Source organism: Osmerus mordax, chromosome 7 (assembly GCF_038355195.1).
Source record: "Osmerus mordax isolate fOsmMor3 chromosome 7, fOsmMor3.pri, whole genome shotgun sequence".
Lineage (NCBI taxonomy): Eukaryota > Metazoa > Chordata > Actinopteri > Osmeriformes > Osmeridae > Osmerus > Osmerus mordax.
In genome coordinates, this window is record NC_090056.1 from 9638874 (window position 1) to 9666656 (window position 27783).

The following is a 27783-nucleotide window of genomic DNA, read 5'->3' on the forward strand; positions in this document are numbered from 1 at the left end:
CCCACTCCCTCTCAGATGGTGAGAAGACTGAAACCTTGGGAAAAACCAGCAACTACTAAGTGACTTAATTAAATGAATTAACACATTTGTTTTGTTTTCTTGTGAAGGGAAACAAAAAGTAGAAATTTGACCTGATTCATATTGCACTGTTAATTATACTACCATGGGCTCAATAAATGTCTGCAACATAAACTGAAATTCCTGAGATTACACTTCTTTCTCACAGAGGACAAAGTTAGAAAAACTATAAAAAGGGGAAAACTGGGATTTTTATAAATTATTATCTCTGAGAATGCTGTTTTTTGTCACCTTGATCAGCATAAGCAGGGATGTTCTAAAAGATAAATAAACCATACTCAGTTTGTTGCAGAACATGTGATGTATTTGTGTTGTATAGGCTGTATGTCTACATTCTCCTGGGCAGGATTCTCTCAAGCAGGCTTGCTGGTTTGGGAGCGTTTGAGGCCTGGCCTGGGCAGGACAGCCATGTAGCGTGTGTGGGGCCTGCGCTTGGCAGGCTTCTTTTGCTTGGTTGTCTCTGGTCCCTCCTGGGCCCTGAGATGGCTGTCCCTCAGAAGCTCTGGGACGGGGGGCTGGATGATAGGCAGCAGACTGGAGTAGGGCATGCAGTTGTATACCCTAAGCTGCAGACACAGACCTCATTCATTTAACTGCTCTACAGAAGTATGACGTCTACATGTAAAACATCCAAAAAGTGGAATAGGCCACAGGGGGCTGACTCACCTGCTCATGGCTGTTGTGGGGTGTCTGAAGATCCGGGGGGCAGGATGGCAGATGATGTCTAACCTTCTGTTTATATGCCTGTCCTAAGATACTGCTAGTCTAATGACAGGGTAACAAAACCATACAGAACATACAATACAACAGTATTTTTACATTACAGTAAGATACAGATAGATCTGTTCAGCTCACCTGTTTGCCCTTCTCCTGCCACATTGTCCATGTGTTCTCTACCTGTTCATCTGTGTACTTAACAATACGTGGATCTGCAGCGACCAGTTCTGTCAGAGTGGTGGCCTCGCCAAACTTGGTTATGTCTGACTGGTGCCTTTTCTGAGCTCTCAGGTTCTCCACAATGCGTTTGGCACAACTAGGAAAAGAACAAAGCTGTATTGTGTCTGTCTTGGCCCTGAAGCGGGTCTGTTTACGGTGTCTTCCTTACTTCCAGTGAGGGTATCTCCCCTCATTAAGGACTTTCAGTGTCTGGCAGGATCCAGCCTTCTTCAGGTCCGCAGGCAGCTCCCTGGGAATGGCACTTGGATCACCAACACACCACATTCCCTGACCAAATGTACCTAAGACATGGGAAAAGTGAGAAAAGTGAACAGTTTATCCCCCCGCTGTAGTGGGTAGAGGAATATCTTTGTACATTCACATCCCCCATTGACTGAGCATTCATGTAGTATTGTTTGACATTTTATCTAAGACTCGGCTGTAGCTTGTGTTAAGGCAGTGCATGTCATACACCATACATACAGTATAGTTTGTGTTCAATGGTGGTGGAGCTAACCAATATATTTTCCAGCAATTGTCCATAGACGGACGTTGCAGTCAAGGCTGGCAGTGACAATGAGGCGAAAGCGTTCCACATACTCCAGGTGCACAATGCTCTTCAGATGGCCGCGCCAGGAACTCAGGAGGGCAGGGCGCATCAAGGACACAGTCCAGCCCTTGTGAATCTGGCCAGGGAGGGAGGTAACAATGTCTATTACTTCATGAATCATCATATTATTCATAATAATGACATGTTATTACCTAATGACTAAAATGTGTTTTCACATCAGTCTCAATATCACTTTAGAGGCACCTATCTACTGCATGTGTGACTGTGTTGAGTCACCTCTTTCTCCTGCCCCAGCACCACTCTTGGTGGGCCCTGTACTCTACAGTAGTGGGGTATGAGGTCCGGCAGACGCAAAGTGCTCTCCTTTGCTGGTTTCTCCTCGCTTTTCTCGCTCCACATACGGTAACAGTACTTTTCAATGTCCCACACCTGCCAAGGAACAATTCAAAAGATCCAGCTTTCTTTTCACCTAGGTTCCTTTTACTGCTTCCTGAGCCTGTTGCTTTCTCTGTAGGGTCAAATGGTAGTGCAAAACCAATGATAGACATAACAGCTGTGTGGGTGTATCCAGTCTCTCCCTACCATGATGTACCCGTTGCTGTGCCCAGAGAGCAGGATCTGATTCTGGCTATCAGTGGACATGGCAGTGACGATCGAGCCCTCTTTGTGTCTTGCACGGAATTTTGCCAGTAGCCCCCCACTAAGGTATACAGACCAGGCGTATATATAGCCGTCTGCTGAGCTGGTGAGCAGAACTGCAGTGTCAGGGCTACGCTCTCGGGTGGACAGGAACAGTGCCTGCACATCACAGATGGAGACAGACAGGAAAGAATCGTTACTCGAAAATGCTGAGTTATTTGTCTACCAGCACTTCACAGTTGGTTGTTTGTTCACCTTCTCCACTGCAAAACAAGGCTTGTTCAGCTCCTCCATGTTGTTGATTTTGGGTTTCTTGGTCTTGCATTTGTGTGCCAGTGCACCCCTTCTCGTCATCCGTGCTTCTCTAACCAAGGGGGCTTGGGGCAGGCAGGCTGAGACTGGAATTTGAATGCTACCTCTGCGTCCCTGTAAGGCGCACAGATGTAAGCATAGTATTTGTAGAGACACACAAACACACCTAAACATTGAGTAACTGTGTGGCTAAGCTGGCATTCCATGGTATGTCATTTTCATGGGAAGGTTCTGGTGTTGCTGTACTGTCTAATTTGCTGTGGGATGTAAAAGTTTTCATTAGTTCACATGTAAAAGGATCCCTTCAGTAAGCAACCACACACATAGTGTGTTGTACCTCTAAGATGCTGGTGGGGGTGGTTTCAGTGGTGAGTTGTCGAACCTGAGGGTCGACAGACTGACTCATGGCTTTCAGGAAGACAGATATGGAACGTAACCACACATCGTCTTCATCCTCATCCTCAGATTCCTTCTCAGACTCATCCACGCAAGCATTTGGCCTCAGAACTGACCCTTGTCTCGCTTTGTCCCTCACCTACACAATGGGGGGAAGATTGTCAGGTTTCCAAAAGAAATGTTGTCTGGTCCCTGTACAAAATGTAAACACTGGCACACTAGCCTCACCCGTATGGGTATTAATGGCAACGGGCTTTCGCTTGCGTTGAAGCGGCAAAAGGCTTGACCCGAATCGATGTTCCAGACGATGATGTCACCACTGTAGGAGGCGGTCACCAGCATCTTGCTGCTGTGGGCATGCATGGAGTAGATGTCCTCAGAGTGGTACTGATTCCACACACGGTACTCTATCTCATCCTCCTCTTTGGCATCACTGACACATGAACACACAGGTAGGAGGAAATAGAAGGACTGTATCCACAGAAAAGTGGGTCATTTACTTTATACAGAATGTTTGTAGGAATCACTCACAGATACCACATGACTTTTTTCCCCCAGCCTGACACATAGATCCTCTCATTGATGTATATAATCCCTGTGACCTGTCCACAAGAACATACAGTACAGAACGTCCATAACGTCCGGAGTACAGGTAACCATGTACAGGTAACAGGTAACCATGTAACCATGTAACAAGGTTACATGGTTACAAGTCATTCTGGTCACTTTCTAAACTAACCTCCTGATCATCCACCAGGGAAATTTCAGAGAGTAGAGCTCCATTGTTGAAGTTCCAGAGGCGTATGGTACCATTGTTTGAGCCTGTGATAAGGCGGCGTTTGAATTCATCAAAAGCCATCGCAGTGATCTCTGCTGGCCGCTCAGGGATTGTCTGGAACTGCATCACCTTCTCTCCTGTCTGGATGTCCCACACACTCACCACCCCTGCATGGCAGCCACTCACCACCTGGACAAGGGTGGGTGTAAATGTGTGTGTGTATGGATTTGGGGAGGGGGGCATATCTGCACATTAGCTACCTTTTAGTAACTCAGTCACTAACCCACCAACCTGTTTGAAATTGGGGTTGTAGAGTGCAGCACAGAGTGGCTGTTCATGTGATGTTACTGTTTTGGGTTGGGAACTGTCCACCTCATCTATGGCCCCTTGCAAAACCCCAACCTGCACCACACATACACAACAAGACGCAACAATACACATAGAGACCTCAACCAATACCACGAGTTTATGTGTTTTTGTGTGTGTCTATATGTTAGTTTCAACCATTAACACACAAGGCATGAAGCCAACACCATGGTGTTACTGGTGTGGTTGTAGTAGATTCTGGAGATGGAAGAGCGGCCCAAATTGACATTTCTGGAATGGATGTTCTGGACGCAGGTACAGTCCAGCAGGTCCCAGACACGCACATTCTGAAGTGGAGAGAGAAATCTAAAATAATATCAAGCCATGATGAACTGCTGGAAGAGAAGAAAGCCAAGTGTCTGAGAACCTGACCGTGAAGGTAAGGACAGGTTACATTGGTTTCTGACCTTGTCCTTGGACACACTAATGATCTGGTTGTCTTTGCCGTTGACAGCAATGTGAGTGATGCCAGCAGCATGACCCTTCATGTGGGATGTGGCCTTATTGGTGAGGTAGGGGTTCCAGACTCTCACCACCCTATCAAAACCTCCCGTCACTGCAGGCCAGAAACACACCACATCTCTAAACAGCTGTGACAGATCTGTTATCTAGTCTATACTGTTATAACTTCAGAATTATTGAGTGTGACATTTTTATTCACACCCAGTATGTTGAGGTCAGGTGAGTAGTCGAAGCATTGTATGCCCTTCTTCTGGTGAAAGTGTGCAGTTCTAGAAATAAGAACAAATCCAACAAAACAAAGGAGTCAGGTGGCTGAGCGGTGAGGGAATCGGGCTAGTAATCCGAAAGTTGCCAGTTCGATTCCCGGCAGTGCAAACTGACGTTGTGTCCTTGGGCAAGGCACTTCACCCTACTTGCCTCGGGGGAATGTCCCTGTACTTACTGTAAGTCGCTCTGGATAAGAGCGTCTGCTAAATGACTAAATGTAAATGTAAATCCGCTATTAAAACATGAATCTATTTCCCACAAACAAGTAGGAAGTATCTGTAAGTCTACATTTATTTGAATTTGAAAGAACGTAAAGGGGCACATACTGGACTTTACACTTGAAAGAGTGAGGCAGAGTTGTCAGTATCATGGCAGCTTGGTTTGCTGCACAGCAGGTGGCAATACAGTTCAACTCCGGGATGTAGCGCATCTGGTAGACCCAATCGTTATGAATGGGCTGGACCAAGAAATGAATGGGGCATGATTTAACCACAGATGCAGAAGAGGGATATTAAATAGTGAGAAAAGTTGTTTACTTACAACTCTACAGCAGAGAAATAAACTAGAGGTGTTTTTGAGCAGTGCTGTGACTGGAATCCGGTAATTGCATCCTGAGAAGGAGAGGTTGCATGAACATGAATATCTTTACTCATCTGTTTGTTTCCCATTTAGTGTCAGTACCTGTCTTGAAGGCGGTGCTGTCGAAGAGGCCATTCTGCACCACATCGGAGGAGATAAAGATAAATATGGCGCCACTGGTAACGCCTATGCAGAAAATAGCTTTCCTGCCATCTGTCCTAAAAGGAGGTCATGAAATCAAGAATGAGCTGCCCTAACAAATGACCATTATGTCCATTAGGCACAAATGATACATTTGTCATTATCTCATTATTGCACTGGCAGCATTCAGAAGTTAATGAGGCATATGGGTCAAGGTCACTGCCTGGATTAATAACCCATTTAACAATGTGGAATTGACACAGGAGTGCTGCTGCCTACCAGTAGTCCATTACGATCACGTTGGCCTCTAGCTCCGACAGGGAGAAGACTATGTCACACTTATTGGCACTGATGTCATAGAATTCTGGTGACAGCCCAAACATGAACACACACACATTACACATACATGTACTATGTTGATACAACCAGTAGACAACTAAACCATATAATTCTCCAGACATTCAACACACCTACGTCTCGACCAGTGGAGGAGATGGAGAGCATGTTAATGTTGCTCAGACAGACCATATCTGAAACCCAAACAGGCTGTCCAATCGTGTGCGGCATCTGCCCAATCTGCAGCAGAAGTCATTCAGATGCAATTAATTCATTGTAAGTTTACAGATACACAAATGCACACTTAACATCTAACCAGTGAGCCGTAGTTAAAGATAGGGGTTGATATTTACATGGATGGTGCGCTGTATCTTGAACCTCTCGCTCCAAAAGATCAGGATTCCATCGTGGCTAACTGATATGTAGCGTCCTCCATGAGTGCGACCCGACATGCCCCCTGAGAACCTTTCTTGCTCCCCAGAGTCACCCTTCTTCTCCCCCACAGGGGGTAGGAAGGAGTGGAACTGCAAGCTGACTATAATCTCACAATGTCCACTGCACAAAACAAAAAACACAAAATGACACAAGGCTCACATAAAACAGAATTGGTCTATTATGTTATGCCTGTAACTTACGTTTGTAAAATCTTAAGTGGTTTGGGGAAATAGAGTGGCCTAGTTTTCTTCTGCAGTGAGTGTTTCACTCTGTACTCTAGAAGCATGTAGTTCAGATATTCATCCTGTATGTGTACACAAAGTTTGTATGAGACGATTTGATTGAAAGACCAATGTTAAGTCACACAAAACAGCTTAGATAACTGACTTTGGGATGACAATTCTTGTTTTCCTCTTACCCAGTCCACACTGCCATCACAGTTGGCGTCAACCTTCATAAAAATAATATCCAAATTCTCATCATCAACATCGCCCATGACCTTCTTCATTGCATCACGGAATTGTGCAATGCTCAACCCTGAGAGAAAAAGCAACCAGTGGACAGGAGAAGCTTTTGTAATGAGGAATCAACGATCTAAGGAGCAGGAGTTCATGGGGGAAATGCCTCTAAGACGGCGCTAAAAACTAAATCTGTGTGGGTCTCTCACCCCCTCCACCATCCACGTCTGCCTCTCTGAACATGCGCTCGATGCGACGGAGGTGCTCATCGTTGATCTGATCCTCCACTTTGCCTTGTGCTGGCATTTTTACTTTTTCCCCATGGTCACTTTCCTTTCCTGAGCGCTCTGGTTCCATTCCCTGCTGATGGGCTACAGAAGCCTAGTGAGACAGAATACAACCATAAACATGGACCACTCTCTCCTGACCAAGTCTGTTTTGATTTTTTATTACACATCTGCTTATAACTGCTCCTAGATTTACAAATTACAAGATTTACCTGGAGAGTGTTGAGTTTTTGCTTATCCCCATCTGAGGTGGAACTAAATATGTAGATATGTATTAGAGGGAATTAGAATACATTTGAAATCTATTGATATCCACCAAAATTACTTGCTAAATGACTCGCAGTCCTTATGAATCCACTCAGTAACATTTGTCATCTTGTTAAACTACTCCACCTGGTGGTGCTGGCCATCCTCCCACGTCCCTGTGATAGTCCACAAAGGTATTCTAGTAATGGCTTGGCTTAGTAAACTGGAATACACAACTGTTACAGTCCAAATCACAAGGGGAAAAGAATGTTAAATAAAGTATGTCATAGTGCAACAAAAATTCTATTGGTATATTAATGGTTACCATAGCAAAAACTACTTTTTTTAAAATCACATTTATTAATCTTCATTGCAGTACAATGTCTTTGCATTAAATATTTCTCAGTACCCCCATAAGGGGTAGGACAACACAATGTGGAGGAAAAACATGTTCTTCAAATTTAAAATGTTCTTGTCAAGAAACAAACCAGTTTAATATGTCTGGGGAAGTTTGAACCCTAATGCTGAGAAATCACATTCCTTCAAATTATGAGTCTAACCTGGCAAGTGTGGTCTGTACATAAACCTCTCTGTCAACAGAGGACAACAAAGGAGACGAATGTTGACTTTAGGAATAAGAGTAAGCACACTACTATTCCCATCAACAAAGTAACAGTGGAGGTGGTCAGGAACTTCCAGTTCCTAGGGTCCACCTCACCTAACATGGATTTTTAACACAATAGTGAAAAGCCACCAATGTTTATTCTTCCTTCAGAAAATTAAAGTTGTGTACTTCTATCCCCACAACCTTCGCCCACTGTTTCTTCTGCTACTCCCCTGGTTTGTCATTGTAGGGAAGCAAAATGCCATTATGACATGTAGACATGTCAGTTCATATGACTGAACTAACAAACCAACAAGAGGGAAGTATTTCTTCATCAATGTTCACTTGGCCACACATCCTGTTCTGCGCTTTATATGAGGAAGTAGCAGTCACGTTGTATAGAGATGTTTATGAGGCCTAATTGTCAAAATACTGACCAAGTCTGTCTGCTACCATCTTATAATAATAACCCAGTAAAACACCAGAAGCTCATAAATTGTGTAATTATTTTAAGACATGAGAACATGGTGAACATGGCAGATACAGTATAACAAAGAAGAACAATCAGTTAAAAACACTTTAAGGCAGTGTAAATATAAATGATTTTTAATAAAACATTTTCAATATCATAACAAAAGAATCAGGACCAAGGAGGCAGACAGTATCTTGAGCTTGAGTAGTAATCTTGAGGGAACTTGAAGAAGTGGAAGTGTGTGCATGTGTGTGTGCTCAGGTGTTACATTACACTCAAAGTGTGTTTAACTAACCTGTGTGTGACTGTAAAATGAGTGTGCATAGTAGAGGTGACAGATTCGAGTCAGGTCCAGTTGTACAATCACTATAACTAGAACTCTTCTGCTTCTTGTCCTTCATCTGGAATAACAAACCCCTCCTGCAAATGGGGAAACGGTACATAAGATTTAAGTGCATTGGGGAGTGAGGGAGTCAGTGAGAACAGAAGAGAAGGAAACACTGTACTGTACAAACACAAAGAAAGGTCAGCACTCACATCAGTGGCATAAAGAATATCCATGATCCTTTGCAGCGTTGGGTCTCCTTCTCCCTCCTTCTCTTGGCAGATGAGCTCGATGTTCCTCAGCTTTCCAAAATAGAAGTCTCTCTCCTTCTCCATGTCCTGAATTGTGCTCTTTAAACTGTTGACCTATAAGCAAAAGGACAACAGGTTACATGTATAAATGTCTTCAACACGGGGACCAAGGGATAAACAAATTGCAATAACGTTAAATCCAGTCCAAGGTTTCAAGAGGGGAGAGAAAATGCCAGTGCACATGCAGTGGCTGCGTCACCTCCTGGGCTAGTTCCACCTTCTCCTCGTCTCCCGCCACCGTTCCGGGCCTCCGTGGGGCCTTGGCTGCTGCTGCAGTCTGGGAAGACTTGAGGGGAGCTGGAAACAACACATCACAGCGTCAAAAAGGAAGAAATAATGACAATGCACGGTTAGCTTTACCCTTGTATCCTCACTTCACATAAACTGTAACAACCCAGTGATTTCAGTGTCTAGTAGTCCTTCAAAAGAAGCCTTCCTAAGTGACAAGCTTAGTGACCACTGAAGAACCCTGTGTCACCATTAAACCACCTTACCGACACGAGCAGCTGGTTTGACAGCAGGTTCGATGAGCTTTACTAGGATAGAAATGCACACACATTCTCTTACTCTTGGTAATTAGAATAACTATATTTCCAATGGATAATGAGTGTCTTCCTCACCAGAGCTGACCTTCCTGGGTTTACTTGCTGCGACTGCTCCAGGGTTGGGCATAGGGGTAGTTTCCTGGCCTTGGCGAGCTGCTAAAGGGTCGTACTCCTTCCCATCATAGTTAGCATCAAAGAACTTCTTGAACCACTGCACAAACTCAAAGTTGTCCTGGAATTTGCCTTTAATCAACTTGTCCACAGCGATGATCTATATTGAAAACCAATGTTAAGCGGTGACTAAACAATTAGGTCTTCCATGGTAAAAACTACCATCAAACTAAATAAAAACACAGGCAGATAAAACACCACCATGTAACACTTACTTTGTCAACCCCAATCTTCTTGAAACTTGTCTGTAATATTTTGAAGTTCTGGATGTATTCATGTTCAAGTTTGGCCTGGAATTTTACTTTCTTCAAAGGCAGGCATCCAGGAAACAGCATATCCATGAACTGGCAATAGGATGCACCTGTATGAACACAAAAGTGACGTCCATGATATTGGTAGCTAACAATTTGCTATACAGCTAATCTAGTTAGGCTAAAAACTCTGTAAGATTTACCTTTGTAAGTCCGTCAAAATTACCGTTAGACAAAATGTCAGATAAAAGGTGCTTACCTGAACACAACTGCTCAATTTTTGCGTGGTTAATTTGTAGGGACTCGTTGATCCATGCAAGCATATCGTGACGACTAAGGTTATCGCTCGTCACAGATGTGGAGTACACATTCACAGCCATACTCTAGTCTGAGTGAAAGGGAAAATAGCCGTTATATTAGCTAGCAATTGCTATCTTCAAAGTTTGATTTTTAAGTTATTCGACAAGTTAGCATGTGGACTTAACAACGAACACAAACAGATGTATCTGCTGACTAAATGTGCTAAATAAAGATTAGATCTAGTTAGCCAACTTAAGTTAAAGAGCAGCTTGCTAGCTAACAACATGTCTCCCATAAGATAGCTCTCTAGCTACCAATTCCACACCCACACTGCTTAGAATTGGCTATGGTAGCAACCTAAGCTAGCTAGCTAACTACTTTCACGGAAACTTCCAGCGTAGTTCTTTAATCTTGAACTTACATTGTTTTATGAAATGCAGACCAACTGATTGCGCTCGTTGAATCAATAACCTATTGGTCTATGTAATTTGGCTTCCGACACAATGCCAAACTAGTTGGTTTATGTATAAAGTATAGTCTTCCAACTTTGTAATTTCGCCGTTCACCGGCGACTGTCAAAATTTCATTCAATGCACAGCCACCCATGTGATCTGTGCTGCTTGTTAGAACAAGTGAATTCGATGTAGATCACTTGGTTTCCCGGTGGCTGGAAGACATGTTTTCTGTGACGGTATAGACAGCCATAATACATACACCGCCCACTCGGTTGTCCAACAATAGTAAATCAAGCAAACCCACTTTACTGTCCTTACAATTTTTTCGTGCGTTTGCTTGCATTGCTTTTTTGTGTTGCTCTTGTTAGTTTTGGGGAGGACGATAATTGATATACAACCAGACATAATTAATTAATTTATTTATCATCTGAATATAAACAATCACCATAAAAAACACAATTTCACATTTATAAAAATTGTCCACTCACCAAAAACTATGCTCTCAACTGAGACAGATAGGCCTACCAGTGTCCCGAGGAGGCCACCTGGTAGTACGTTGTAATTAGAGTTTGACCTAAAACAGCACACAATCATGAACAACTATAGATAGGCCTACAGAACATGAGGAATTGGAGGATGGCAGAGACACCTGACAACCAATACCAATTCTACAAAACTCAATTCTATTCCTATTCAACAGCACCAGTATTGCTGGATATTTCAACCATTAGTGTTAGCACCAATTGAGATAGGTGGATACATACAATGTTATTACTGTTTCGTAGTTGTATTGGGTTTTATGCACAGTATTAGTAAACATCAAACAAAGCTGTTAAAAGGAAATTCGATAACAAAACATATTGAAAGAACATAGGAGGCATACAGTACATTACACTGACTATTGGATATGTCAGACACATGCAAACTGATAGGGTTATTTCACAGTAAGATGAGACCACAAAACCATCTATAAAAATCTCTGAAATAAACCATAACAGGAACCAACAAGAGCAGTATTTATCGGTTTATGGAGCACCAGTACAGATCGTTTGGATTCAATCATTAGTTTCATTCACAATGCTGGACCCTCTTAAATGCTATATTTATGTTGATCTAAAAACTAAAACTATGGTTCATAAATTCCATACTGTCACTAAAAGCTACCTTGAAAATACTGGAAGGAAAAAAGATACGAAGAATGTTATTTTTGCAGGCACTTGTGATTTTGGACTGCTCAAAGATTAGAAACAAGTTGTTTACAAACAGCCTGTCAAAGAATGCATATGCTACATCATCACATACATGATCACTGAGTTTTCAACCTACATTATAATAATATTCATGGTACCTGTTGAGAGGGATTCAAATCTGGAATGACAAGGCCAATTATCTGCCAGTGTGACTGCTGAATCATACTGTACCTATTTAAAAACATACATAAAATTCTAGCAACATGATCAATGTGAGCATGATTACACTTGAATCAACTAAAACCACTACACAAACACATCAATTAAGAAAATCCATTGGAAGGAAGCATTTTCATAAAACTTCATTAAATAGAGATGTGGTTGTTTCTGTAGATTTTGGACCAAAATATCAGTGTTGAGGTAGATCTCTGTGGTGGGCAAAGTTTGCTTGATCACACCACTGTTGACCAGATACTGAGAAAACACTTAAACTACACCTCATGCACAAAAATAACCAAAAAGTGTCTGTGCTTTCTGAGAATAATCCACACATTAAGGCAAACATGAAATTAATAAAACTGCCTAACAATTTATATAGCTTCCTATCAGTGGAGAAAACAGTTAAAACCATTATAAAATTGATAATAAGGTCCGCCTAAAAACACTGAGTAGTTTGATTCACTGAAAGGCAAGACTGCAAAATTGTCTGTCTGTCTTGATATGTGACCAGGTAAACATATGGAATTGGTCTACAGCACTTCTCTATTCACAGAGAAAGTAATCCTTCAGAGGTGCAAATAGGTGCCGAATAACAGGGACACTCCAGGACCGACCCAGGACTCTTTGTCTCTGAGCCCGGCCCATGTTATTCACATCCGTGTAGTGCTTTGGAAAGCCGAAGATCCTGAAGAAAAGGTACATTAGAAGGCAAATAGTTTGAGCAGAGAAGATTGAACAGAGATGTGCATTCTTAGTAACAGTAGACTTATTATCAACAGTATTCCATTAATGGTGAATTTACTGTAAAATGATTGAGACTGTTACCTCTCCATCTCAGTGCACCACAGGTAGTCTTCCTTATTGTTCATGATGACTGGCAGTGGGCCCATTTTCCCCTGTCTGATGGAGTTGGACTTGGTGGTGATGGTGCGCACTTTGTTGAACTACATGTGAAAACACAGTACAAGTAATGTAACAGCCAGCGTTAACATACTTAAATTTAGACAAACTCCGGTATTAAAATGCATACAACAAAAATACTAAATATGATCTGAAAAAAATATATGAATCTCACCTTTGCTGTCCTCCCAACCTCCAGACAATCTTGCAGTTCAACTTTGTCATCAAGAGAAGTAGCCAGAGGTCTAAGAAAAAACAAAGACACGTGAAGTCAGTAAGATTCTCTATCAATATCACCCAAGGCAGAAAGTGTCTTGTTGAAAGCACTGGTACCTGTTCATGCCTGGGAGGTTCCCCCAGAAGTACCGTGCCCTGTGAGCAGGACTGACCTTCACCGCATCAATGAGGATGGGATTACACTGACAACACAGGTGGAGGGAAACAAAAACTGTGATTATGAAACAACAAACATTTCTTTACTCTTACAATTGCTTACACCTAAATCACCATATGAATAAACGGGAGAGCTTCTGTCATTACCTCAAGGAAGCGGCATATGTCAGCCTTGTCGATTGCACTCATGGCAACCACATTCTCAAAAAGCCAGAAGAAAGGACGATCATCATCATCCTTGGGCCTCATCATTGTCAACATTCTGTAAAACTCAAAGAACAGCCTTCCAGTTCCTTCTGTGAATAGACAGAGATGAGTAGAAATTAAAAGGTTGGAGAAGTCTGAAGAACTATTCCATATACTGACAAATGTGAGATATGGTTTCCAGTTTTTCTGCTGGTTACAATGTCTCACATGTCCCTTTTCAATTACATTTTAGGTTCCTTACCAAATAGTCCCTTGCGTAAAGGATTGACCATTGATAGATCATTGCATGGGCTGCCTCCAATTAGCAGATCAAAGGGACCCCATTCAGCCAGCTGAAACAGAGTAAGTTCAGAAAATGAATAAAAAATGATCAAACAGGTCAGATTTAGGGGTGAGTCGTAATGGCATTTCCTGAGAATGATATTGAGATGTATATTACACTCACATGTTTCCTCGTGATCGTGCGTACATCATTCACATATTCTATCTTTCCCTCATGCTTGATCATGCCCACAGTGATGGAATCCTCACAGATCTCTGAGGCAACATAACGCTCAATCTTGAAACCCAGGTCTTTAAGCACAAGATACCCTGCAACGATGGTTATAAACACAATGCAATTAAATAAGTACAAGTTTATTGAGAAGAAAAAACTGTGAAAGTGAAGACAAGAAAACCAGGACTCTTATTAACAAATCAAATTTATAAACAGTAGACAAAACCAACAATACATTGAAATAGGACCTACCTGTGGCAATGCCATCAAAGAGGGACAGCACCTTGATTGGTCTGCGTTGATGGGTGGGGATTGAGGGGTAAACTCTATGAGGCTCCTGTGTTGAGAGAAGAAATCCTTGGTCAGTCAATGCTACTGCCTAACACTTACAGCAAGATCAAAATAACCTGAACTGGGAGTCACTTACAAATGCCAATGCGCTGTTGTTAACAAAGAACTCCTGGACTCGCACACTCCAGTCAGGACGGAGCTTGAGCACTCCATTGCACTGAGAGGGCAGACACATGTAACAGCTCCAGGGATCCACATCTTTCAGTTTGTCGAAGGTCTCTGGTCCAACTAATATATTCAAACAGTCCTTGCAAAAACATCTGAGAGGAAGGAGGGGGGGGGGGGGGGGTGAGAATAAGAAAGCAGTGATAATAGTGGTGTAAAAAGTGCTCCAGAGAGGAGAGGGCTCCAAAGAGTTGCTTACCTGCAGCAGCTGGCATTGCCACACAAAATAACCTCTAGTCCTGCACAACACACTGTGCAATAGGACTGGTAACCATCCTCATCATAACGATACAGGGTTTCAATGAAGTTGTCCTGCAAAATATTTTGTGCGACAACACCACAATATTGACATTTCAAATGAGTAGACAATGACGATTACATAACAACAATCGACATGACAAAATGAGATTGTGAGAGTGAAAAGATGTGTTGAGAGATTTATGTTTACCTTGCACTTCAGACACAGACTACCTTCAAACAATGGGTGGCAGATCTCAACAGTAGATAACCCACATGACAAACAGAAATCTGCGGGGATTCAAGAACACACAACAATATCAATTAGTACCGTGATTTAGATACTTTGATGACGCTCCTGTCAACCTAATCTAAGAACATACCCTCAATTTTCTTCCCTTTCGCTGAAACCTCTTCCGCCATTGCCTCTGCGAAGCAAAATCGAATGAAATGATCATTTTATGAAGCCAACAGATGTCTGTGTTTCTGATTACTATTATCAGTGGGTAACCGTGTGTGCATGAACTGTTGTATGAATAAGAATTACCTCTGCTGCTGTTGGTCGGAATCACATGGACTTTGGTCTTTTGAACATACTTCCTCTTTGCAGGGGGCTGGTAGTCTGACAGAGGGGAGTCTGAAGACGACTCCACCTTGGCAACAGAATCTTCAGCAAAGGAGCAAGATGACAAAACGACTTAGCATCTGAGCCATTCTATAGATGATTTACTTATACAGAGTCTGTTCTAGGTAGACTGTAGTGAATGCATCAACACAAATGTAGATGATTGAGTACTGAGAAAAGGACACATACTGTCAGGGGGCAAAAAACCCTCAGGTCCAGAGGGAAGGAATCCCCCAAAGGCCCATTCCAGCATCACCTTTGGCTCCTCTTCCTTATTCCCAGACGATACGTCAAAGGATTTCTCACACCGCTCTCCTGCCAACTGTACACAGAGGAAGTGATTAAATGGTGTGGTATGGGATTGTGGAATATTAGATGAATATATCAATCATATGTAGTATGAAGCAGTGGATACATAGGATTGATAGTGACTTGTTGCACAACATGAATGCTCCAGTTTTACCTCTAGGATCTGATAAATGGCATCCTTGTAGGCAGGCAAGCCGGTATACGAATCGTTACAGAAGCACTTGGCAAAAGCAGCAAATGGCAAAAGCCTCTCTGTGTATATCTGTAACACATTACAAATTAATAAATGCGGAATTAGTTCAAATGTCCACCTGCACATGCAGACCGTGTACCATGTAGAGAAAGTCTATCGTAGGTCTCACCTCAGAAAACATTCCATCTCCGAACCATTCAACCCTCCGCATGCCTGAAGAAGTTGCCTTAGACTTCCAGGGCCCGACTAGACCAGGCCACCAAGAGAAGCCCTTCACCTTACCCCACACCAGCTCTCCAGAGAGGAACCCCTTCCCATCCTGCAGACAGCAAGGGACATGAAAGATTATCAGTTGTGCAGGCAACAGTCTACCATTGACTGGTAACAAAAAATACAGGCAAGAAAATACTTGGACAATACCTGGTATTCATTTGCCTTCCTCCTGGTCTTGTGGCTTGGAGTGCTTGTGGGACTTTCACTTTTCTCCTTGAATTCAAAATGTTCTCACTTGAATACATCAGTTGAATTGCCAACAACGCTTTACACATGTAATGATGCTGTCTCTCTGAGTACCTTCCATGTCCATGTTTTGGTAATAGTCAGGGTTTGTTGTTTGGCAAGTTTACTTTGTATAAATGCATATTCCGTCCTTTACATTTGAATCACATTTGACTGTTCTGACCCAATCCAGTAGACCATGGGGCAGTTTCAGAGTAGTTGATAGGGGCAGGTGGAATAGGTGACCATATAATGTTAATCAGAAATGAGGAATTTTGAAATAGAAGAATGTTAAAAGATTTGCAAAGGAAAGTAGAGTCATGCACTTAACGCCTGTTGTTGAGAATCAGCTCAAAATTGGAGCATTGTCCTATTGTCCAGAGACCAGAGGGGTTTCTGCAGGAGCCCAAAGAGTGGACTACATACCGACTCCTGGGAATCCAGGGCCTTTCTGCTGTTTTTATCAAGACACTCAGGCTCGACCCAGGTGCTAGCTCCAGCCTGAAACATTGTACGCGCCTGTGGCCTCTGGCGCAAGCTGCTTTCCCAGCCATAAATGCCTCTAATCGTGCCCTGAGGGACGACACACACATTACACACACATACACACCCAGAAAGGCACATGTACTGGAGATACTCATGCAGGGCTCAAACATGTACATGTATGCACACACACACACACACACACACACACACACACACAGATGATCCCACACCACCTTCAAGGACTGCCACTGCACCCAAAACTCCCATGTTAAAAGGATGAGAAAGAAATAAAAGAGAAAAGCTGCAAACAAGGTTAGCGAAGAGACATGCATTGATTTGCATGGATTGATTTTGTTACGTAATTGTACATTTAGGGGTTTAATGCTGGATTCCCATACAACAGATGCAATAAGGTAGTTAAGGTAGACTTTTAGTTTTGACATGCTGAGTTTGGACATTATTTAACTCTAAAAATTGTTCTAAACCTTTGCTGTTGTTTGTGAATCCAACTTAAAGCTACTAAATATGGTCTTAAAAGCAGCTTGTTGAATTGAAAGTCCATAGCAAAGTCGAGTATATTGGTGACATTTGAAACAGATAGGATCCATGTTTCTTTTAACTGGATTGAAAGTGTAGTCACTTCAACTCCCATTTGATGGATGTTTGTTTTAGATATTACCTGGGACATTTGCACAGGTCAGTGCATATATAAAGGCTACATCTGTAATTCATAAGTAAAATAGGTATAACTTCTTATGAAGCTCCTGCATACCGCAGGAGTAGCTCTTTAATAAATAAATACAACTTACCTCTTGTACAGAGTTTGTCCAAATGATGTCATCCTCTACAAAGACACCATCTGGACCATTCTTTGGCCCTTTGAAAAGAGTAGGACAAAGTGGAACATTATTGATCTCTGATGTATTCCACTGTTACAATAGCATGATATCTGTTCACTGAGGAAATTATATTTTCACAAAATAAAAATAAAATAATAGTGAATGGACATGGAGTGGATTGTTTTAAGCATTCCCTGGTAGTGTGTCATCTGTAGGTCACTTAAATGATTAAGTGGTACAGATGATTACCAAATATAATCTTCATTAACCGAGAATATCGTTCTTACTGACAGTCCTCTCCAGTCGCACTGAGCATGGCTTCATTGTCCAATTAAGGCCATTCACTGCTGGAAAACAACACATCTTCCATCAATTAACAAGGATTCCAATATCTGGTTATATATAATACCACAGGAAAAGTAAACGCAAGTAAATACAAATCAAATTTAGTTTAGTTTAAGAGTGAAAAAGTGTTGTTTTAGTTAAATTTGGTTCTAATATATATAAATTATTCTATAGAAAAGTTACGATAAATATACGTTGTGCTATTTTGGTATATCATTTTTTTCTTTAAGAATTCTTGAAAGTTTGAAAAGTTCTATACAGGATATACCAGACAATGCTTACACAATAGTAATGGAGTGATTTCATGCTCAAATCTCTGTTCGCTCAACAGTAAATGGAACCCCAAATCAGAGTTCACTTACTACAATTCTTATCAATCTAAATCACCTGACATGGTGCTGCTGGCTTTCTTCTTCTTTGATCTAATGGCAGGGAACTGCAGGGTAGTGCAGTCTGAGTCAGTGGTGACATCAACTTCCGCCTCACTCTCTTTCATGTCGTCACTCTCAGACAACCTAGCAGATTCCCCAGTTTCCATGGCCTGAGTAGAGAGATGCAATCAAACACACACCAAAGATATCAAGTATGTAAAAGTCTGTCTAATAGCACACTTACATTAAGATTTTAGCCTGTTACAAACCTGAACAAAGACGTTCTTAGCTTCAAGCGGTGGACAGGGGAAGGCTAGAAGGGTCAACACCAGTTTTCTGAAAATGGTGTTGGACCCTACGGCCTTCAGCACAGTGCTCCAATGTTGCTCAAGTGTGATAGTGGTGAAGCCATTCTGGACACCTTTATCACAGCCATTCTCTTCCTCTTCTTTCTCCCCTTCCCCAGCTAGCTGGTACTCGAGGAACTCACTGGTGAGCTGGGCTACCTCTTTGGGAGAGGCACAGAGCCCTAGTTTGGAGCCCAGCTCTCCCACTGCCTTTCCGGTTACTTTCAACCTGCTCTTGGGACTAAGCAGCTGGGCTATGCTTGTCAGGATTCCATCACTAAGAGGTAAGCCCTCAGCTAATTTGGCTGTAAGGGCTGTGTAAAACAACACAGCCTCTTTATGCAATAATGGCAGGAGTTCCCCTGCCTCTGAATTATGGAGAAAGTCTATAACTGCAGCCCCTCCCATATTGACTTCTGCCTCTGGCAGCTGAAACTTCTTGGTCTTGAGGAGCTCATTGTCTCGTTCCTTAAGGAAGCGCACCGTAGCCTGAGGATTGAGGAAACTGGAGGTGTAAGAGCTCAGCAAACAACTGGCCTCATGGAGGATGTGCCCCAGGTCGGCCCGTGCTGAACCCCCGGGGCTGTGGAGGAGTGTTTGGAAGGTCTGGAGGGGCTCCATGACCTTGTCCAGGAAGATGAAAGTAGCCCTGAGTTTGGGATCCTGGAGCTGGGTGCAGATCAGCATGGCCTTTTTATTGTCCTCTCCACAGGAGCTGAAGTCGGAAATGAGATCTGTCCACATCCCTGTGATTTTCCTGACTAGATCACAAAAGTTAAGGCAGCCCATGGTAAGGGGTAGGGTAGGCGCATTCATACTGATAATAGTGGCAACAAGTTCTTTTAGATTAACATTTTGGGTGGAACAGGACGAGTAGTGCGTGTGGATGTCTATTATCAGCTCCTGAGCCTGACTGGGGAGCTCCATGACCCCAGCTTGACAAGCAGTATTTGCCACCATGTATAGTCCACTTAAGTCCACTACATTGGGGTTAAGTTCCCTGAGCTGACTGCAGATCTGCTCTGATACTGCATTGCTACTGTCTACGTACACCGCAGCGAGGTTAGTTGTCAGAAGCTCAAATCTCTTCAAAGTCTCAACCAGAGCTGAAGCTGTTTTGTCCTCTGCATCATCATCTGATGGCTGTAGAACATCCAGAAGCCTGATACGGTGCCTCGCTGTCTTCATATCAAAAAAACCCACGAGGACCACAGAAGCCATGCTTGTCTCCCCCAGGGCCACTCTTCCATACATGTAAATACAGTAAGGAGTCTGCTGACAAATAGTTACAATGTCCTTGGGGTACTGCAATCCCAAGACATTGCGGGCAAATTGGTTCATCGTCTGCTTTGAGGGTATAGAGCTGCAGTGTCCCTGGATGAACTGGAAGGTGGTTTCACTACATGGTGGAGTGTCACTAAGCCCACTGCCTCTTTCTCCCTCTGACATCAGGTCACCTGATTTGGCACAAAGGGTGTTCCTGTTGTGCTTCTTGGTTTGCTGGTGCCGTTTAAGGTCTAAAAAGCCTGTGTGGAAAATGTTGAGGTTCTTGTCACACACAGTGCAATAGGCATAGATCTCTCCAAGGGAGCTCTTCTCCACCCAGTGGTAGGTCTCCTTCCACTGGTCATCATATGTGATGCCCTTCCTACCTTTTACAACAGTATCTTCATCAGTGTCAGTATCAACCTTGACAAGCTTGTCCACTGTACCATGCTGACTGGGGCTGTGGGGGGCTGATACATTCCTACGAAGGACTTGTAGAGTTGTTATGGGGATGGGGATGTCCTGGCCTTGCCGGGCTTCCAGAGCATTATACACCAGTTCTGACTGTTTTTCAACAAAAAACAATTTGAACCACCTCAGGAAGGACAAGTTCGCCTTGAACTCTGGTTTTATCAGCGCCTCAACTGGAATTGTCTATAATATAAAAGTGTGCAAGATTAGAGAAAATTGTTTAACCATCTACAAGGATAAAGAAATGTATTGGTCCCAGTATATAGAGATTTACAACAGGCAACGCAAATGGATTAATTGAAATTGTCTTACTTTATCAATGCCAGTTTTTTTGAAGCTTTCTTGGAGGAGATTTAAGTTGTAGATGTAGTCTTCCTGTTCCAAGGCTTGGAACTTCACATTGCTCAAGTCAATTGATCCAGGGAAGAGACAGTCCATAAGCTGACAGTAACACGCACCTGCACACACACATCCGCACAAACATACATAATCCGCACAAACATACATCATCTTTGAATTGTAAATGAAACAAATTAGGAAAAGTCACCTAAGCCTTTAAACATTTACATATAGGTTTGGAATATTTAACAGTGGTGTGATGACAACTTTATACACGATAATTGTATAAATATAGTTGTACAAATATGCAAATACATAAAGTGGAAAGTGGCCAGCTGGCATGAGGGGCTAAACTGTACCTGAGCATAACTGCTCAATGTGGGTAAATTTTGTTTCCAGGGACTTGTTTAGCCAGGTCAACAGGTGCCAGCGGTTATATTTCTCAACAGAACCCCTTGGGCTTGCAGTCGCATTTGTTGCCATTATTCTGTTTGATAAAAAGGAAGAAGAAAAAAAGAACGGATTATATTCCTCACATTACTGATGTATTCTTATTATCAGTCTAAACATCATTAGAAGAAAAAAAAATAGTCACAAGCTTTAAGATCTCTATGCAGACAAATACACAACATCATCGATGTTTCACATACACATGGCTTTAGTGGTAGACTTATTGACCATTCTTGACCACAGTAGCATAGATCTGTTATCAGACTGACAACAGTACTTGAACAGTACATTCTGGTATCAGGTTGTCTTCAGGTTCCCAATCAAAGCCCAGTTTTGGGACCACTCCTCCTTTACCATCGATGGCAGGTAAAGTAGGAAGGGCTCAAAAACTAAGGTTTGACTGGACCACTACACACACCAAAACCTACAAAAATTGGTTTCTCTGAATGGGTAAAAATGGCGTCAGGTGGCTGAGCGGTTAGGGAATCGGGCTGGTAATCTGAAGGTTGTCAGTTCGATTCCCGGCCGTGTCCTTGGGCAAGGCACTTCACCCTACTTGCCTCAGGGGAATGTCCCTGTACTTACTGTAAGTCGCTCTGGATAAGCGCGTGTACTAAATGTAAAAATAAATAAACCCTTGAAATAAACAGTTGCAAACATTTACATTTAGCAGACGCTCTTATCCAGAGCGACTTACAGTAAGTAAAGGGACATTCCCCCGAGGCAAGTAGGGTGAAGTGCCTTGCCCAAGGACACAACATCAGTTGTCATGACCGGGAATCGAACTGGCAACCTTCGGATTACTAGCCCGATTCCCTCACCGCTCAGCCACCTGACTCCAAACAGGCAGTGTGATCCTAAAAAATACATGTGTATGATGTTCTGAGATAAATCTAGAAATTTTGACTATTTTTTGGTTCTCAAATTTGTTTACTGACTTCATGCAGCGCTGCAGCCGGCTGCAGGCGGCTGACTTGAAATAGTGAATTATGGTTAGACTTTTTGTCCGACTTGAGACGGCGCCAAGGCTAGGTCACTGTGACCTATCCATCAAAGTACCGTAAGATCGATTCGAGAACTGCCGGCTGCAAGTGGCTACTCTCGCCGGTCGTTTCATGCAGCCACAGTCCATGTCGAACGCACCTATTCTCTGCTGCTAGCTAGTCTACTGCCACCGGTGTTCCGGAGAATTCAGTTCCCCCTTCCTTGCGCGTGCGCGACATCGAAAAAGGGGGAACAGGCAACTGAATTCTCCGGAACACCGGAACCACACGCCCTTAGCCAACTACCATGTTCCTCGAGTGAAAATAACTTGCTCCAGCAGTGACAGCTAACTAGGGTGCTGTTGGTACACTACTGTCAAACACATTGCCCGTTTTAAGTCCATTTTAAACTCATAGACGAAAAGAAGATGTGTATGTGAACCGAAAACTGTAGCCTAGGAGAGGCGGCAGTTTACGAAAAGTGTGACGGTTTATAAATCACCAGTACGCTCAAACCTTCAACATTCTTTAAATGCATTTGGCCGCATGCAATTCAACTGCTGTGGATAGTGGTGGATCGTTTGCTTTAAAGTGAAATTAACCGATTCCTCCCCCAAAAGATTCTTCGTTTGTCTCTGCCTAAATTAGGAAGCCATTTAGAACTGTTTCCGCCTGTTCTTCACGTTCGTTCAGTTCACTTTGTTCACGAACGATAGAATCACCGGATGTCGTTCGCAAATCGGTGAATGAATCTTTTTGGTGAACGTAATCAAAAAAGTCTGAAAAAAGAGAGCCCGTCACTATCATTTTGAATTAGGGAAGTTCGTATCAATTGTAAGTTTGTTTCCACGCTTAACACTTCTTCCATTGCACAAAGGGTTGTTCTGTGGGTCAGAGTAAAAAGTAAACAAAGCTCTTGCACATAATGCAAATATTTTACCGCGTGTTGTAGGCCATCCTGGTATTTTTGCGTAGCCTACTGGCGACTATTAGGCATAGCCTACTAAAAAGGAGATTTAGGCATAGCCTACTAAAAAGGCCTAGTATTGTTGTATGGGTAGGCCTTTCTTATTGGACGCAGTCCATCCTGGCTCGCATAGGCTACTACGAAATAATAACGGATGTGGTATGATATCTTTACTAGCGTAGGCTAAGTATTGGGGCATACTCAATTTCTTGCAAAGCCTACTAATAGCCACAGTGTGTTCTGGCAAAACTGGCTACCCCAGTCTTAGACTGAGTGGGTGGGGTTAATGGGGGGCTAGCCAATGGACCAATGGATGAGAGGAATCAATCTTTTGTCCAGTAGAGAAAGGCAGATGCTGTGTGACTTCTGTTGTTGTTGTTGTTGTTGTAAGCTATTTACTCAAATTGTAAACATTCCTGTTTTCCAGTAGGCTATCGCCCTTCATAAACCGTGCAAAGTTATGAAACCCAGTTCCTTTCCTTTCTTCGTCATATCCGACATGCTGTCTAGTTCTCCTCCCCTTTCTCAATGTATGCAAAGAGAAATCTCGCGTGGTACAATTTTGCCGCGGACGTCCCATGCAGTTAAGGAAATCTTCCATACTTAAAATAAAAGTAAGACAACCCCCACCAAAACGTAGGCTATTAATGTCAAAGGAACATCAGTCTTATCTTATATCACATAGTGTTAATTAATTCGTTTTACTTCAGCTGTAAGCCCTCTAGTTACAATTGTGCTCATGAGTACGTTATTACCCTGTTAAAACTCCATGTATTAGGTGTAACACTCAAGCAATGATTAACAATTAAACCAGTCGCTCCATACAAATAATTCAAAGAAAGGCACCCAAATTATTTTGATACTGATTGTTGATAACTACTGCAACATTGAGACTTCCAAAGCTTAAAAAGTAACAAATCCTCTCTAAAAACAAACCACGCTACGGAACGTAGCCTACACTATAGGCTATCAAATAGGTTAGTTGTGAAGAGTCATTATGCCAGTTTCCATGTTATAACGCTACTATTGCCTTTGTGTTAACCTGTCTTTGTGCTGTGTCTGCATGGCTTTTATCAACCGTAAATATAGGCAAAACCATTAAAGTAGCCTACTGAATTAAAATTACAAGCGTAATTGTCACGAGGTGCACGATCATTTTAGTAGGCCTATCACTTAACTATAAAATGTCTTTAGGCTAATATAATCTTTATCACCTACCTTTTCCCTTCCTCGTATCGATGCCGCCTGGTCTCTGAAACAGGGCATTTCAACACTTTCAAGAGACGCCTCTTCGACGTTACTATTCCTCAACGGGATTGGCGGATTGATCGTAAAAGGGGTGGTCTCTAATCTACGCAATTTGCGTTATGGTGCTAGCTAATAAACTAATAAAGAAAGCTATTCTCTGTTGCTAAATTTTTGCGAAATCAAGTCTCTTTAATTGTCTCGTGGCAAACCTTTGGTAGGCTATTCATTGACGGTAGTAAATGGTAGTATTGTCAAGTTGGATCTAGCCTACTAAAATGGGGATAGCCTACACGTTTTACCATCACAGTCGGGGCCCCATTAGGACAACCTAAAAATCGAATTTAAAATGATTACTTGACAATACCTAGGCCTACTTATATTGTCATTATGGTGTAAATTAAAACATGACGAGGCGCCTGCAATACATTTCCTAGACTTTGTCAAATCATTCAACGATTTCCTAAAACCCGCATATGCCACATCTCAAGCATAGCCTCTGTCCCTTTGAAGACGTGTGTAGGCTACCACAGATGAGCCTTGACGGAAGAAACAAACCCTTGTTGAAAGAACATTTCAATCTACTTGGCAACATTGTTTGGCACGGTCGTTCGCTAGTCGAGTTGGTTCTTTGTAAAAATGTAACAGGTATTCTTACTAATGGCGTAGTAGGCTGAATCAGATAGGCTATACTTTGTGTACGCTTGCTTCAAATGTGTATTCACGAGTTCGAATTCTAGCATGTCAGTAAAAAATGGCCGACAGTTCTACAACCACGTTGGTCTTTGCACGTGGTTTAGCAAAGATCGTGAAGCAGTAACAATGATTTCATGTAATGCAGACTACAACCCAAACCTCGGTCAGATTTAAAGTAGCTTAATAAAAAAGGTGGACAAATTCATAACGGATGGGATAGTCTACGGCTTCCTGCACATCCATTTTCACTTTTTACAGTGTATCAGTGTGATCACACCGCTGCTTTTGATTCTGAAACCTTAATCTAGTTAACTACACATATTCCATGTGGACCTGGTGAACACAAACTAACGCCTCCTCTCAAGATATAGGCTATACACTATATTGTCAAAAGTATTCACTCAGCTATCCAAATCATTGAATTCAGGTGCACAAAGCAAGGGACATAAAGACATGGATGAGCGAGTTTGGTGTGGAAGAACTTGACTGGCCTGCACAGAGTCCTGACCTCAACCCGATAGAACACCTTTGGGATGAATTAGAGTGGAGACTGCGAGCCATGCTTCTCATCCAACAACTGTCTGACCTCACAAATGCACTTCTGTAAGAATGATCAAAGATTCCCATAAACACACTCCTAAACCTTGTGGAAAGCCTTTCTAGAAGAGTTGAAGATGTCATAGCTGTAAAAGGTGGTCCGACATCATATTAAATCCTATGGTTTAAGAATGGGATGTCACTCACGTTAATATGCATGTGAAGGCAGACGAGAAAATACTTTTGCCGATATAGTGTAACTCCCCATACCCACCTCTCTCAAACCTAATTTCTGCCCATTAAGGCCTTTAAACCAGGATCACAGAGGTCATGGCTGTCTTTGTCTGACAAGCTCCCACTATCCACATGCCTCAGGAGGCACTCAGCAGGAGAAAAGAGATTGCAGGTTGGGAGGTTTCATTCACCAGATAGTATAAAGTATAGTTGCTTATAACAAGTAACGTATATTGATTTGGCAAATTGATAGGATGATTCTTTTTAAGCTTGGCACCTTTATATATCCATATTTTGCACAAGGGGCTTGAAGCTAGTCTGTGAGGAGACTTGAACTGTATGATTAGTTATGGCATTGTTTACTTCACATTCAATAAGGCCAGAGTGCTGTAACATGCCTCATGCTGTGCCCCAAAAGGAAGGAAATCTATGGAAACTATTTTTGAACTTTTTTCTCCATTGCATATAAGTCACTTTATACACTACATACATTATTTATTTGACCACCAAGCACATATGCTTTGATGGACCAATGATCTTGTACCGGACCGGTAATTAACATCTGTAATAAATCCTTTAAGTAAACATTCAAGTTCTTCCTTGTGGGATTTCATCATTACACAAATAAAGTGTCCTATTGTGCTATTTCTAGGTTTAATATGGTCAGGTTGGTAAATAACTTGTTTTGCCGATGGCAGATGTTTATACTCCTTTTTACCAGTGTTAGAAAATGAGCTTGCCAGATCAGACAGGGAAAGTAGTTGATTTGTGCAAACAAGAAGAAAGAGTAGAAGAGATGGATGGTGAAAGGGTCTGATTGGTCCTTGAAATGTACTGTTTCAATGGTTGAAAGGTCAAACCACAAGATTTCAATGGTTCGTACTGAACTAGTAAGACAGGGAACAAAGAAACCATAAATTCCACCTCTCCACATAGAGACGGAAATGGTCAGAGCCACCTGGAGTAGTAGCGAGTAGGCTAACTGCTTTTTTTTCTTTCTCAAATTTATTTTAGCATTTAGTGTTGAGGAAACTGAGTGATTTTGAATTTTGTCTGTGATAAAATTGTGCAGAACAAAGAGATAACACATAAATATATAATGTGACTTTCAACCAACACAATTGTGAGTCTCAACCAAAATAATGTGGGCTTTTCCTATCTTGTAATGCAGAATAATATAAACACATTGAATGCATCACTGACAGAGATTCTATTTGAAAATTAATGTTTTTACTTTTAATTATTCACTCACTGTCATCACTCAGCTACCGATCAATGATTAGCCTACCTGACAAAAGTGTAGACTCCAGTAGAATTGGTCTTTTGCAACCTAGTCTATAAATATAGTTTTGGGAAGTCCCCTAGTGTTATTGTTGTTTAATGATGCAGGCTTCTTTGGTTAAAGTTCTCTGTTGTGGGTATGTTGAGCTCCAATTTAGAGAAAGTGGGAGACAAACTAGAGTAAACAGAGGTCCACGTGAATTGTTAGGACGGTTCTAAAAGGACACACCCTGACAGGTGCAATTAGACATGTCACATATCAGTGGCCGAGTGGTGGACCTTGTGACAATGGGGGGTTCATTGTAAGCATGTCACATCCAATCAGGATGGTAGGTTAGGGGTTGGGTGGTGTGTGAGAGGGAGGGAGTATTTGACCCTCACCACAGTGAGCCTAGAGCCATGGTTTTTAACAGGGCAAAAGG

At 42.3% G+C, this 27783-nt stretch overlaps 3 protein-coding genes across 5 annotated transcripts; all 3 read right to left on the minus strand.

Moving 5' to 3' along the window:
* Nucleotides 1–431: 431 nt before the first annotated feature.
* On the minus strand, nt 432–6997 carry LOC136945271 (WD repeat-containing protein on Y chromosome-like). Its single transcript, XM_067239017.1, has 25 exons — nt 6964–6997; nt 6715–6833; nt 6497–6600; nt 6215–6416; nt 5996–6101; nt 5805–5889; nt 5487–5602; nt 5346–5416; nt 5132–5262; nt 4740–4807; nt 4484–4632; nt 4226–4363; nt 4002–4112; nt 3672–3899; nt 3464–3534; nt 3161–3365; nt 2874–3071; nt 2480–2650; nt 2168–2383; nt 1862–2014; nt 1532–1700; nt 1184–1316; nt 934–1111; nt 745–843; nt 432–644 (listed from the first exon to the last, which is right to left on the minus strand). The coding sequence occupies exons 1-25, from the start codon at nt 6995–6997 to the stop codon at nt 432–434; spliced, it is 3468 nt and encodes a 1155-aa protein (XP_067095118.1).
* A 1388-nt stretch (nt 6998–8385) lies between these two features.
* On the minus strand, nt 8386–10827 carry LOC136945619 (microtubule-associated protein RP/EB family member 1-like). Of its 3 annotated transcripts, none has more exons than XM_067239546.1 (7): nt 10688–10827; nt 10226–10349; nt 9931–10076; nt 9620–9815; nt 9199–9296; nt 8901–9053; nt 8386–8783 (listed from the first exon to the last, which is right to left on the minus strand). In XM_067239546.1, exons 2-7 carry the CDS (start codon nt 10344–10346, stop codon nt 8736–8738), a joined length of 762 nt encoding a protein of 253 aa, XP_067095647.1. In that variant the 5' UTR covers nt 10347–10349; nt 10688–10827; the 3' UTR covers nt 8386–8735. The 3 variants fall into 3 exon arrangements, with proteins under 3 accessions (XP_067095647.1, XP_067095646.1, XP_067095648.1); XM_067239545.1 differs by having other exon boundaries at nt 10226–10354; nt 10688–10825; XM_067239547.1 differs by lacking the exon at nt 10688–10827 and having other exon boundaries at nt 10226–10474.
* Nucleotides 10828–11171: 344 nt separating this feature from the next.
* dnmt3ba (DNA (cytosine-5-)-methyltransferase 3 beta, duplicate a) lies at nt 11172–21451 on the minus strand. The gene is made up of 23 exons (XM_067239311.1): nt 21328–21451; nt 20942–21087; nt 18815–20812; nt 18562–18715; nt 17800–17867; nt 16931–17077; nt 16427–16492; nt 16176–16325; nt 15968–16075; nt 15694–15826; nt 15427–15546; nt 15263–15307; nt 15091–15170; nt 14842–14954; nt 14554–14737; nt 14379–14463; nt 14076–14221; nt 13872–13962; nt 13571–13719; nt 13364–13449; nt 13206–13275; nt 12956–13074; nt 11172–12815 (listed from the first exon to the last, which is right to left on the minus strand). The coding sequence occupies exons 1-23, from the start codon at nt 21449–21451 to the stop codon at nt 12674–12676; spliced, it is 4524 nt and encodes a 1507-aa protein (XP_067095412.1). The 3' UTR covers nt 11172–12673.
* Between the last annotated feature and the right edge of the window lie 6332 nt (nt 21452–27783).

Excerpts from the sequence above, each read along its gene's own strand:
- LOC136945271 (XM_067239017.1), bottom strand. The coding sequence starts at position 6,997 with ATGTTCAGAGAGGCAGACGTGGATGGTGGAGGGG. Across the intron at positions 4,633-4,739 it reads ACCTGACCTCAACATACTGG|TGACGGGAGGTTTTGATAGG; the intron begins GTGTGAATAAAA and ends TCTGGCCTGCAG. Across the intron at positions 1,112-1,183 it reads GGGAGATACCCTCACTGGAA|TTGTGCCAAACGCATTGTGG; the intron begins GTAAGGAAGACA and ends TTCTTTTCCTAG.
- LOC136945619 (XM_067239546.1), bottom strand. The coding sequence starts at position 10,346 with ATGGCTGTGAATGTGTACTCCACATCTGTGACGAGCGATAACCTTAGT. Across the intron at positions 9,297-9,619 it reads ACCCAGGAAGGTCAGCTCTG|CTCCCCTCAAGTCTTCCCAG; the intron begins GTGAGGAAGACA and ends TGTTGTTTCCAG. Across the intron at positions 9,054-9,198 it reads AGGTGGAACTAGCCCAGGAG|GTCAACAGTTTAAAGAGCAC; the intron begins GTGACGCAGCCA and ends TTTTGCTTATAG.
- dnmt3ba (XM_067239311.1), bottom strand. The coding sequence starts at position 21,451 with ATGGCAACAAATGCGACTGCAAGCCCAAGGGGTTCTGTTGAGAAATAT. Across the intron at positions 16,326-16,426 it reads GGAAGGCAAATGAATACCAG|GATGGGAAGGGGTTCCTCTC; the intron begins GTATTGTCCAAG and ends TGCTGTCTGCAG. Across the intron at positions 14,222-14,378 it reads CTTTGATGGCATTGCCACAG|GGTATCTTGTGCTTAAAGAC; the intron begins GTAGGTCCTATT and ends CCATCGTTGCAG.